This window comes from Lethenteron reissneri, chromosome 14 (assembly GCF_015708825.2).
Source record: "Lethenteron reissneri isolate LAM-NWPU_2019-01 chromosome 14, ASM1570882v1, whole genome shotgun sequence".
NCBI lineage: Eukaryota > Metazoa > Chordata > Hyperoartia > Petromyzontiformes > Petromyzontidae > Lethenteron > Lethenteron reissneri.
The window spans coordinates 12,471,850-12,484,115 of NC_083792.1; the positions used below are offsets into that span (position 1 = coordinate 12,471,850).

A 12,266-nucleotide genomic window follows, 5' to 3' on the forward strand; every position below is an offset into this window, starting at 1 on the left:
CGTGTTGTACACATCAGACGATGATAGGGCACAACTGCAAAACCGGCGTGCCGCCATTCAGTCCTGCAATTCCCAAACCCGACTCGAGGGCTCCCTCCCCTCACCAACCCTCTGTCGGTCACAACTAATCCCGTGAAAGACGAGTTCGTCCGAGGAGCGGTGGGACCTGTGTGGGGAGGGGGGGGTGCAGGGTAGGGGAAGAGAGGGCCTGCTGGCGCGTGGGGGTGAGTGATTGGGAAGCTCTCACCTCCGGGGGCCTCTGCATGTCAGGGCACGGGGGGAGACGGCATGAGTGGCGGCTCCTGGCAGCCCCGTCTCGGTCACGGCTCCTGGCAGAGCGCCGACCCCCATCGGTCGTGGAAATTCATCCGCGGGCAATTTCCACCGCGTCCGTTGGGTTTTGTGCTGCGGCGCGATTGCTGCTCGCGGGGCGATCAGTGGAGCCGCTAAGCCCACTCAAGCCGCAAGCCAATCTCACGGCGTTTTTGTGTTTGTGGGCCACAAGCAGCTAAGAGAGTGCAATTATGAGATGGTGTTTAAACCCGCATGCGTGCCTGCTAAGATGTTTGTTAATTGATAATTGGTTTTTTACCCTTTGATTGGTCAACACCCGAGACAGCTTTCCTTAGAGCCTAGTCTCACATGGTGTTGGACCAGATGACGCCAAAAGGCGCACAACTCAAAGACAATGCACCATCAGAGTATGAGAGCTCGGGGTAAGCATTTATACCATCAACTTCAAGGACAGTGCATACATTATCAGAGTTATGTTTTTTGTTTGCATTATGACTGCAGGTATTGTGGTCTATGCAAACATGACTCCTTGTAAAAAAGGTGTCAGTTTTGTTGCCAGATAAAAGGGTAATAAAACCAATTATCATATTTTTTACTGGCAAATGAGGTTCCAATGGTGTAAGATGTTTGTTGTTTGTCCCTTCCGGACTGGCTGCAGCTTGGCTCGTCCCACTCTCATCTTATCTCAGCTGGTGGTGTTGATGCTAAACATGTTTCATGAACCTTAGGAGGAATGTGATGGTGGTGGTGGTGGTGTTGGAGGTGGCAATGGCAGGCTTTGGGATAGGTGAATAATTAACTCTGATATTAAGGTAAATCAATTAGTATACAGTTGTGTATAACATATCCTGCAGAATGACATTGTGCTACGTAGGGCGAGGTTAAATTAGAAGGCATGCCATGCCCTCCCTATCTAACCCCTGCCATTCAATGAATTGTAACAATCTGGGTTCATTTCAGTTGTTAGAATTTCAAGCTCCGATTTGATTCAAACATCGAAAAATGTCGGTCCTGTTTTCTGCACCGCTGTAGTATTTCCCTTTTTTGGGTCTTAGTTATTAAGTTTTGTTCTGCTCCATTCGCCTGAATGTAACATGAACATATAATTTGCATGACTGTAAATGATAAATTGTCACACGCATTCTTTGATACGCCTATAATGGGCATAATAATAGCTTTTAATCGATTAACCTACATGTCGATAAATCCCTTTAAACTGGCCATTAATGTATTGCTAACATATCTACGTAATGTATGATATATAGGAGTAACGAAACAGCAATGCAATAACGAAATTCGATGTTTAAAGTAGTGTGTGCATACGAACAAATATTTTGATCATTCATTATATTATATGCAAATTACATGCTGTAAGGTACACTTAGGCTAACGGAGTGAATTATTGTAAAGATGAGACATGAGGTGGCACAAATGGGACAAAAACAAATCAATACCTGAATCAAATTGTGGCTCTAAATCACAAAAATGCATTAAATCACCGGGGTCATGAATCATTGCACCACGACTGAATGCCATCGCCTCTGTCGACAAATCCAAATCACTTTTGATTGCATTTTGTGGAAAGTGTCCCAAAGTCACAGACCACAGAGTCTGCCACTGGGTGATGGGTGCTGACTGACGGTGACAAACTCCTCGAGATGAATTCATTTTCCTTCTCGATGGCGTGTGCACCAGACGTGCCGCGTGATTATGCTACTGACGACACCCAGCGTAATTAATACGCAATACATATATGTGGTGTTGTCTACTATTGCTATCCAATTGGGAAAAATGTTCTCCGTGTTATTCCTTCGAGTCAATCTAACAGAGTCTGTCCCTTGTTGACCAACAATAACCCTCCGAGCTGGCAGAGGCTTCTACAACCAGCTGATTTATAACTCTCAAATGTTCTCCTTGATTCAGTGGCCCCTTTCGCCACAATGATAAATACACCGGTTAAGTACAGCCACATGCACTTGGGAATGTGGCTCACTTTTCCCCTGAGTTGACCCTGGACACCAAGGGTTCTCTGTGCTTGACAGCCTAATGGGTGGCGGAGGAGACTTGGGGATAGGAAGGGAGCTCACTCGGGGGCTTTGGGAAGACGGATCCGAAGGGTTAGGGCCCCAATGTTGTAAATGACTCAACAGTTCATGTCAAACCAGGCTAAACGATTTCCTTTTCACAATGCAGTGAATTATAACCCACTTCAGGGAGGTCCAGCAAATTAATCTTTCGTGAAATATTTTGGTCACAGCAGATACGTTAAATCAATGTATATTCTCACGTAAAACGGCTGTCGATAAGCCTTTGGGCGCACACACGCCCACTCAACAATTGTGCGATCATCCGTCCACGCAGCTACTTCTGCCCCACGGTCCGTTAATGATCACCGTGCTGGGCAACTGGCGCTGTGGCCGTCATTCTGCGTGGCCGCCCGTCTGCCCACTCGATATCGCGCCGCGCCCCTTCTCCCCCACCACCACCACCACCACTCATCCACAGAAGACACTTGTACTGCACCCCCGGGTCTCACACGTTGGCTCTGGGCCACCGATTGTAAACCCCTGGCTTAAACGCTTGTCCTAAAGTAATTGAATTTGGAAATATATTTTTTATATATATGCGAACCCAAGTGGATTTAACCCGTGTGTGACTTCACAGATTAGTTTTTTGTTTTGGGGGGGGGGGGGGTTACTGATTTCAGCACAGCTTCTTCGACTTATATTTCATCTTTTAGACCATCTCTTCAATCCTTCTTCGTGTTTGTTTTTTTCCTCTTGGAATTATTGAGAAATTTTTTTTAACGATCAATGCTTAATTTCAAGTCTTAGCGAGCACCGAATGCATGGTTTGGCAGAAAGGAGGCAAATATCGACTATATTGATGAAAATAAATGTATTGATACTACCTTCATTAGGTTTGGCTGTGCTGTGCCAAAAATGAACATAAACTACATTTCAACCAACACATTTGACTTTAAATAATAATAATTATAATACATTATTTAATGTCCTGAAACCTTTGATTGATCCTTGAGCTCAGCAGAAAAGAAGCAATTTTTTCGTAGCAACGTATAAAAATGCCAAACTTAGCCTCACAATGAAGGCAATTATTTCCATTGGGTTAGACACAGACGTCAAAACATTGTAAGGGTTCAGGCAGTGGATAGTCATGGGGGGGAGCCTCCGTCAAACTAGCCAGTCACCCATGGATTGATAGAACACCTCAAAAATCCACAAGTCACGCCTGCTATGCTTCCATGCCCTCGGCCGGCCTCCGTCTACGAACATGAAAGTTTACCCAGCGTGCGCCGTCTGCCCATCAGCTGGCGCGTCGGGGACTGGGGCGGCTGCTCCGTCACTTGCGGCGCAGGTGAGCAGACGCGGCCCGTGCGGTGCATGAGCTCCGGCCGGAATGGCAGCGTCGGCGGCCAAGACGGGCGGGTGCCGTCCTCTGCAGCTGCTGCTGCTGACGAATCGGCGTGCCTCGCCTCCCTGGGGCCTGCCCCGGCCTCTCGGCAGAGCTGCTCCCTCGAGCCCTGCCCACAGTGGATCACTGGATCCTGGGAGCCGGTGAGTGACGTCCACCACGGAGATTACAGCAGGGCGATCCTGGCCCCGCTCGCCCCGTGGGGCCATGAGTTCACTCTCCATGTGAATTGAGCTTCCAGGGCCCACGGTCACAACGATCCTGCCGGCTCACTGCTCAGTCTAGGATCCTTGGGAGACGGTGCTGTCCTCTGAGCCTGTGTGTGGGACTATGGGCCTCGTGATACAGGGTGCTTCAAACATTTTTAACACTTCTGAGAATTTGAAATAATACCACGAGAAATGTGCCTCCGGGCTCTGGAGACCACCTGGAGAAGATTCCAGGCATCTGTTGACAATGATGGCGAACAGGTGGAGACTCACTTTTTGGAAGTTATTAACATCACATTTGTTATCATGTTACAGTGAATTATCCGTTCTTTTCCATTAAAAACGAGTCCCATATAAGTGTTAACATGTTTTGAAGCACTCTGTATATACACACGCACACACACTGCTTGGCTTATGCTGGCTTCATTATTGATACTTTTCCACTTTCGGAGTTTGGGAAACATGAGATGGTATTTTATACGTTTAAATGTTCAGGCCTTGCAATCCTCACGGTGCATAGTACTTGTCTACATCACCGGGGACTCGTGGCAAGGCATGGACCCTCTCCCTTGTGTTCTATAGATATACAAACATCATCATGGGAGAACTCACGGTCATGATCCAAGGTAGGATCGGCCCACGGACTTAATCAGGCTCACGGTTCCTCAGCTCTTACAAAGGAATGTAGTTTGTGGACAGGACCTAAATGCATTGTTTCATCCCAGAACTATGAAAGGTCGGGGATGGCTTGGAGAGACCCTCCCCCGATGATTTCGTTTAAAGAATCATGAAGTGTTGCTACATTGCGCAGGTATATAGTGCGCTGGTCACGTGGGCTTGAATGGTTCATGAGAGTGAACTTGCGGTGTGATTGTGGTCCACTTGAGGGATAATAGTGAAGAGCCGTAGCGCTTCCTCAAGTGTTGCTCAACAGCGGCTGAGAGCCCTGGAGAACATTTTACTCATTGCCCTCATACATCTTCCCTCCCAATTGCAACTCGTAGTCTTTTCAGGCTGCTGTCATTCGTCTTACCAAGTTGGGATCTGTTCGGGGAGGGGGGTTTCCCCCTTTTAAGGCCGCAGTGTAATTGACGACTGTGTTGACTTTTTGTAGTTTCAACTTACGCACCACTGCCAACGCAGTGTCACCAAACTATTTAGCCCTGTTCGGTTGTTAATACATCGTGGTGCCTCCAGACGTCTGTGTTTGCCTCGTGAGAGACACACTACACACATATCGGTTTAGTGATATGGGAGGAATGGTTGCACAATGGTTCGCACACCATGCTCTTCTTCAACTCGGTGAACGGATTTTGATTCCCAACCACGGCTAACACCGGCGGTGAGGAATATCTGAACTGGTCATGGATCCACACCCTCCTTTATCAACCGGCACTGACCAGCGGAGTGAAGTACGGTCATCTAACCCCCATGACCGTATGTAAGTTGAAATTATTTCGCACCGTACGTTGCCAACCGTACTAATCAGAAGTGTGGGGGAAGGACATCGAACTAAACACGACACATAGGAGACCTTGACAAGACGCTGTGCAATTGTATAATTGATATCATCCAGATGTTAACCTTCAAGCTGCCTCTCAATAAAAAAAACCAAATGAAATATTGGGAGTCCGTTACACACCACCACTTTTCCACTGTACAACTGAGCTAAACCAGGGCCATGCTGAGTCAGCACAGCACGGCTCTGGAGGTGCCAGCTTGTTTGCCGACTGCAGAAGTCGACCCCTACCCTGCCACTGACGTCTCGCACAGACACCAAACGAGCCGAGACACATCGAGATGACATGGTGATGCCGCATCTTCACACACCGCTGACTAATGTCACGCGCGATGAACATGTCGTTAGCCTCGGAGCTGGCCCTGCTCGGCCTCGAGCGAGATTCCGAGGCCTACATATACTGGAGGAAGGGCCTTTGCTATTGATGCCCCCAGGGTCTGGAATGCTGTTGCAAATAAATTGAAACTTGAGTCACTACCTATGAGATCTTCACTCAAAACTGCTCTAGAGGAGTTGTACACCCCTAGCTGCCAGTGCTATTCAGTGACCTAAAATGAAATGTTTCGCTCCGGATGATCGCTACAAAGTATGACCTGTGTTTTGATTTAGTGTGCTGATCTTAAAGGTGCATTGAAAATTTACAATACTCCGATTGATGCTCCTGCTGTTGTGGAGTGACTCATGCAGCCAGCTATGGCTGCAGGGTTTTGGTAGTACATGTTGTTTATGCCATTTATTGTGAAAATTCCGTCACAGTTCCTATGATTGCTTTTTCATTGCTTTCATGGCTTTATTTTGGTGATTTCGAAAAGTGTATTGGTTTGGCCATGTTTGTTTGTTGTAGTACAGAGTTAGACTGATGGCCTTAATCTAAGTTGTCTTGTGGTTGTTGTTGTTGTTTGACTTGCATCCCACTGGGATTTTTGCACACAGTGTTGGTGTAACGGTGTTTTTTCTGCAATATTTTTGCTGTCTTTTCTTGGATTTTCTGTTTGCACTTAGTCACATATTCACTTTAAGATGTTTTTTGTTCATGTTTTAGTTTTTTGTTTGTTGCGGTTGCACCCGATTCAAGAGCTGAATGGCTCACAGGGCTATACCTAATAAATGAACTTGAACTTGTAAAGCCAGCGTAGCACGGTTTGGTTCCGGCTTGGTACGAAAAATATCCAGTGGAACATCAAATGTGCTGTGTGCTGGCTCGGCTCAGATGTGTCGGTGGAAAAAGGTGTATTGGTGACAGCGCTCACGTGTTTGTGTGTTTGGCCGGGCATGGTGCTGGCCACCTACTCCCTCGTGCGCTGTGCCAGCCTTCATAGGTGCTGCTCGCTAACAGCCCTTGCCCCAACAGTCTGCTAAGGCTCTAACGGGTGGGGATCTTTGTCCTTGTTCGTTACAGTGCTCAGCGGAGTGTGGACAGGGCCGTCAGCAGCGCCAGGTGTCGTGCGGATCCGGCGACGGCGGCTGTGAGCAGCAGGGGGCACCGCCCTCCGAGCGGGAGTGCAACCTCGGTCCGTGCCGCAACCCCGAGTGGAGCGTCAGTCCCTGGAGCGAGGTGAAACCGATTTGACATCTTCTTTCGTCTTTCTGCGCTATAGGCGTCACGCTGCGAGAGACACGTGCCCGTTTGAGACTCTCGCAGCGCAGTGCATTACCGTGTGCGAAAAAGCGGGCCGCAGAAGCATATATCACAGAACTTCTTCTGAGATCCCAAGTGACCTTTTTTTATTCTCGCTCGCGGCAGCTCTGTTGCATGACCTCTGATTAACACGGCTGGCTACGTACGGTGGCAAAGAAGTTAAATATGCATGCGGCATGCATACGTAATCGTCGGTACGGCACAGTCAATGTTGAATCTATGAACTCGCTACACTTGAGAACCCAGTTTTATTATAAATAGCTGAAGCCCAGATTCCAACTCAGCGTCCCCATCAGTTCTGGTTCAGCTGCCGAGCCACCTTGGGAGGGAGGGCAGCCTGAATAGACAGAAGCTTAACGGTAATGACAGCACAGGGTAATTGCGCTGGGGTAGTGGGTGGATTTTGACTCGCCCGGAAGCCAGGCAGCAGGGCCCTCACGTGGCGCTGCGGGTCTCTCGCCCCCCCCCCCGCCCCAGTGCTCGGCGACGTGCGGCACCGGCGTGCAGACCCGGGCGGTGACGTGCGGCACCGGCGCGCAGACGCGGGCCGCTCAGCTGGCGCAGTGCAGCCCCGCCGGCATGCCCCCCGCCAGGCAGCCGTGCGAGCGTGCCGCGTGCCCCCCGCAGAGCTTCGGCTGGTTCGAGGGGCCCTGGGGGCTGGTGGGTGCCGAAGCAACGGACACACGCGCACGCATTTCAACGAACACTGCTCGAGAAGGGAAAGGCTGCAAGCTTGCAGACATGCTGCGTCGATCGTCACGCAGAGATGGGCAACATACATTCAAATCGCATATTACGGGATGAACGAGATTCGATACATATGACCAATTAATCGCGTCTCGTGTAATTTAGATACAATTTACCGGTTATGTTTACATATTATGCAATTAATTATTGACATTATCTGCAATTTAGATTATGCTACTCTCTGTTTACGTGACCACGTTCGGCTGAATATGCCTAAATCTTGTCAGATATGACAAACCAAGCGGGGGTTGAGCACGGTTAGTTCTTGGTGGGAGACGGATATTTCCAGGCTTGGACTGCACAGTGGCCAGACAATTGTGGCACCGCAACGCGCTCTACACAGTGTTTGTATGGAGCAGTGTCCCCTCGAATACGTGGCCTTTCCTCAAGGATTCCGGTTTCCTCCCACATGCCAAACACTTATTAAAAAGGGAATTATCCAAACATATTCTTAGGTTTTTTCCGGTAAAGTCACGTAGGTATCCAAACATCCCGATTCCAAACCCTCCTGAGGCTTTCCTTTCTAAAAAAACGAATAATTGTTATTTCCTCTAGTTTCAACACAGTCATTAAAATTGACAAACAAAAAATAAATCGTTCCTTATTGGATTAAATAACCAGGACCAAAAAAAATCGGGTTGGTGGAAAGGCAGTTCCTGTAAATATTTACAAAAAAGATAGCCGGATTTGAATTTGGTATCAAAAGAGCATCGCTCTCCACTGCCTTGCGGCTCTCATCTTGCAGACCGCCTCCCTGATTAATGCGCCACATGAACACTCTCTCTGGACCTCAACACCACATGAACACTCTCTCTGGATCTCAACACCACATGAACACTCTCTCTGGATCTCAACACCACATGAACACTCTCTCTGGATCTCAACACCACATGAACTCTCTCTCTGGATCTCAACACCACATGAACTCTCTCTCTGGATCTCAACACCACATGAACACTCTCTCTGGATCTCAACACCACATGAACACTCTCTCTGGATCTCAACACCGCTGCAAGCCACTTCCTCATCTCAAGCTTCTGCCGATTTTACATTTGTTGTCTGCTGCTGAAAAAATTGGCAGAAAATGTATTTCCACCTTCACACTTCACACCTCTGATTAGCACGGTTGGCTACGTACAGTGCGAAATAAGTTGAGCATACATACATTAATTCGGCCTCATTTAATAATGATTTCAAAAATACATTTGAACTTAAACTACGCCTCACAGCGTTCGCGCATTCTCGATGAGTGAGAATGACTCAGAGCGGCACAGAGGAACCGCAGACGAGTGGGAAAGGCAGCAGCCAAGTGGGGAGCCGGCACTAAATCCAACCCCTCCAAGCTCTGCGGTCCTCTGTATATGAAGGTGTTATTGGCCAATCAATGAGTGTTTACATGCGCGAGGAAACTTGAGCACTCAGAGACAAAACACGTGTCAAATTGAATGGGTGGCGTCCACATTTTGCAGGACCGCATTCTTACAGCGAGCCAGGCAGTGGAGCTTCGACGCCCATGGGAAGGGCGTTTCACACCACGTGTGCGATCCGCCAAGCCCTCGCCTCCACAGTGCTGGTTTACAGGCGTGCATTGAGCCACCACCGCCTGGCTCAGATCTCCCTCTATCGCTCTCAGCCAGTGCTCATCGCTGCAAGGCCCGCGGGCCACTGGTGGCCCCCCTCATGGCCTTTAGTGAGGCCCCTGACGTGCGGCCCCCGACAATATTGTTTTATATTTTTATTATTTTATTGTTTCCCTTCTACGTGACTTTACCGAAAGAACCAAGAATATGAATCCCTGGAGTCACGAAAGCTTTAAATCTAAATTTAATACACAAGGAGTGAGAAACCCACCCCCCCCCCCCCCCCATCATCATTGGCTTCGTCGTGCCGCTGTCAAATCCCCTCCCAATGGTTTCAAACGTGTGGCGGCCCTCACACTGATGATGTCTTATCGGCAAAAGTGCCCCCCCCCCCCGACCCCCCTCTAAACATTAGTGAAGAACATTGCTCTACGTACTCGGGCGCTTTCCGACGAATGTTCACTTCCGCGACAGTGCTCGGTGAGCTGCGGCGGTGGCCTGCGCAAGCGCCAGGCCCTCTGCTACAACGAGGACTTCGAGGTGATGGACCCGCGGATGTGCGGCGAGGAAGGCCATCCCACCGAGGAAGAGGCCTGCAACACTCAGCCGTGCTACCTGCCGCAGGGTGGGGTGCCCAGCAAGCTCATTCATGCCGTTCTCACCGACGCGTCGGCCGTTTAGTCAGACTCACCGTCACCTTAACGCGCGTGCTCACACACACGCTCACACACACGCACGCACACACACACGCTCACACACGCACGCACACACACGCACACACACACGCACGCACACACGCGCTCACACACGCTCACAACCACGCACACACACACGCTCGCACACACGCACGCATACACACACGCATACACACACGCACACACACACGCTCACACACACGCACGCACGCACACATGCACACACACCACACACGCGCATTGGCGGTCACAATACAGCGTGCAGTGGAAGTTATATCACACAACTTAGACAAAACCAGAAACATTCAATAATTAACAATAACCAGTGGAAGATTCGTAGTTATAACTTAAATCCCATTTAGATATATTTTAGCTTTTTACGAAATCGATCAAAACTGCTTACATTCACAATGACCAATTGACAATTCCCATTGTACCTTAAAAATTGGATGGATATTAAAGGGATTTTAACCTCAAGAGAGATGCAATGCCTTTCCACGAACGAGGATAATAATTAACAAGTGTAGTATTTACTCTTTTCGGGCAAGACAGCAATTTGGCCCAAGTCTTCCAATACAATGATTCAAATGTGTAATGCATAATAAACCAGATAAACGTGGTGGTAATGTCTTTCATAAACTCCTCAAATACAAAGTGCAAAGTGGTGTGATTACCAAAGTGGTGATTATCACTTTGTATTAATGAACAAAAAGAGTTCACAATGTGTGTGCCTCACCATCGTGTTGCGTAACAAACTCTTTCACAATTGTCTGATGCGTCAGTTCGAGAGCCCCCTGTCATGGCTACACAACCGTAAAACTCACTTTGTTGTTGCGATTTCACAGAAGTGCCGAGCCAGGCGAACCCATTGGGATTCGACAGCACACAGCACCGGGTTTACTCCCTGCAAGGTCAGGCAGCATCCGGCAAACACGCAGGACGTGCGGAGAGAGGCGTCAAAGATGTCACGATCCCTGTTACTCCATCACAACGCTGAAACAACCAATCACAAAGACAAAGATCCCCCGTATAGCCTTTACCGGGCTGGTCGGACAAGTGCTGTTAGCGAGTAGCACCTATGAAGGCCGGCACGGCACCCGAGGCGGTGGGTGGCCAGCACACCACGCCCGGCCGCCTTTGTCTCCCCAGTGGCAATGTCTACACACCGCACCAGGTACTCATTTGAGGCCGAGTAGACCTAGGGGAGGTCCAGGACCGGTTCAGATAATCGTCACTGGGCGTTGGCCGCGAGCGAGAATCGAACTCGGGTCGCCGGGTTAGTAGCGTGGGCGCGCTCACCGCTGCACCGCCGCTCCCCGACGCCGTTCTTCCACGCGTGCGCAACCGAGCGTGGCTCCCCGTGCGCGTATGCAGGAGGCGCGTCAGCTCGGGGCCAGTCCGAGCACGTGGGTGAGCGTCCCGAGCGCGTGGGTGAGCGTCCCGAGCGCGTGGGCGAGCGTCCCGAGCGCGTGGGCGAGCGTCCCGAGCGCGTGGGCGAGCGTCCTGAGCGCGTGGGCGAGCGTCCCGAGCGCGTGGGCTGCGCTGGCTCCTATTACGGCTGCTGCCCCGACGGGAGGAACCCGGCGCACGGTCACCGCGGCGAGGGCTGTCCCGACGTCTCCTGTTACCAAACCAGGTGCCGCACGATCCCCCCCCCCCCCCCCCCCATGTCAAGTTCAGAAATCGATCGGTTGATCGATCGGTCGACCGAGTCAATCGAGTCGGTCTGTCGATGCGCAATGTGCGACCAGATATCAGGAACCAAACCGATTTCGGGGCAGCGCTGGATGAGCACGGTTGGATACGTGCGGTTTGGTGTGCAGAAGGCAGAGACGTCCTCAAAATTGATCAATGAGGAATACTTGTAATCGGCCACCAAAGTCACCGGACTTCTATCCGTTGCATGTTATGAACAAAGTGACATTGTGGAGAAAGGCTTACATGTTTCCTTTTGCTGTTATTTATCCCAAACGACGACACACTTCTGTAACGATCCCGTGCATTCTCAACTCCAGGAGGCTTCAGTGTTACCAAACGTTTCGCCCTGCCTGCTCGGGTTTCAGCCTCGGCGGATTAAAAGCATCGAGGAGCTCGCGCGGCCTCCATTAACACGGCTGACCACGTGAATTAATGTTGACATGAAAACGGCTG

At 49.9% G+C, this 12,266-nt stretch overlaps 1 protein-coding gene across 5 annotated transcripts in view; it reads left to right on the forward strand.

The window, feature by feature from the left end:
* Nucleotides 1-12,266, forward strand: part of LOC133342407 (papilin-like) — a 58,726-nt gene that overhangs the window by 27,752 nt on the left and 18,708 nt on the right. For all 5 annotated transcript variants that reach the window (XM_061551562.1, XM_061551563.1, XM_061551565.1 and 2 more), the window contains 6 exons: nucleotides 3,623-3,869; nucleotides 6,854-7,009; nucleotides 7,571-7,753; nucleotides 9,895-10,045; nucleotides 10,961-11,026; nucleotides 11,490-11,751. In XM_061551562.1, coding sequence (XP_061407546.1) covers nucleotides 3,623-3,869; nucleotides 6,854-7,009; nucleotides 7,571-7,753; nucleotides 9,895-10,045; nucleotides 10,961-11,026; nucleotides 11,490-11,751 — 1,065 coding nt within the window. The remainder of the gene's footprint in view (nucleotides 1-3,622; nucleotides 3,870-6,853; nucleotides 7,010-7,570; nucleotides 7,754-9,894; nucleotides 10,046-10,960; nucleotides 11,027-11,489; nucleotides 11,752-12,266) is intronic.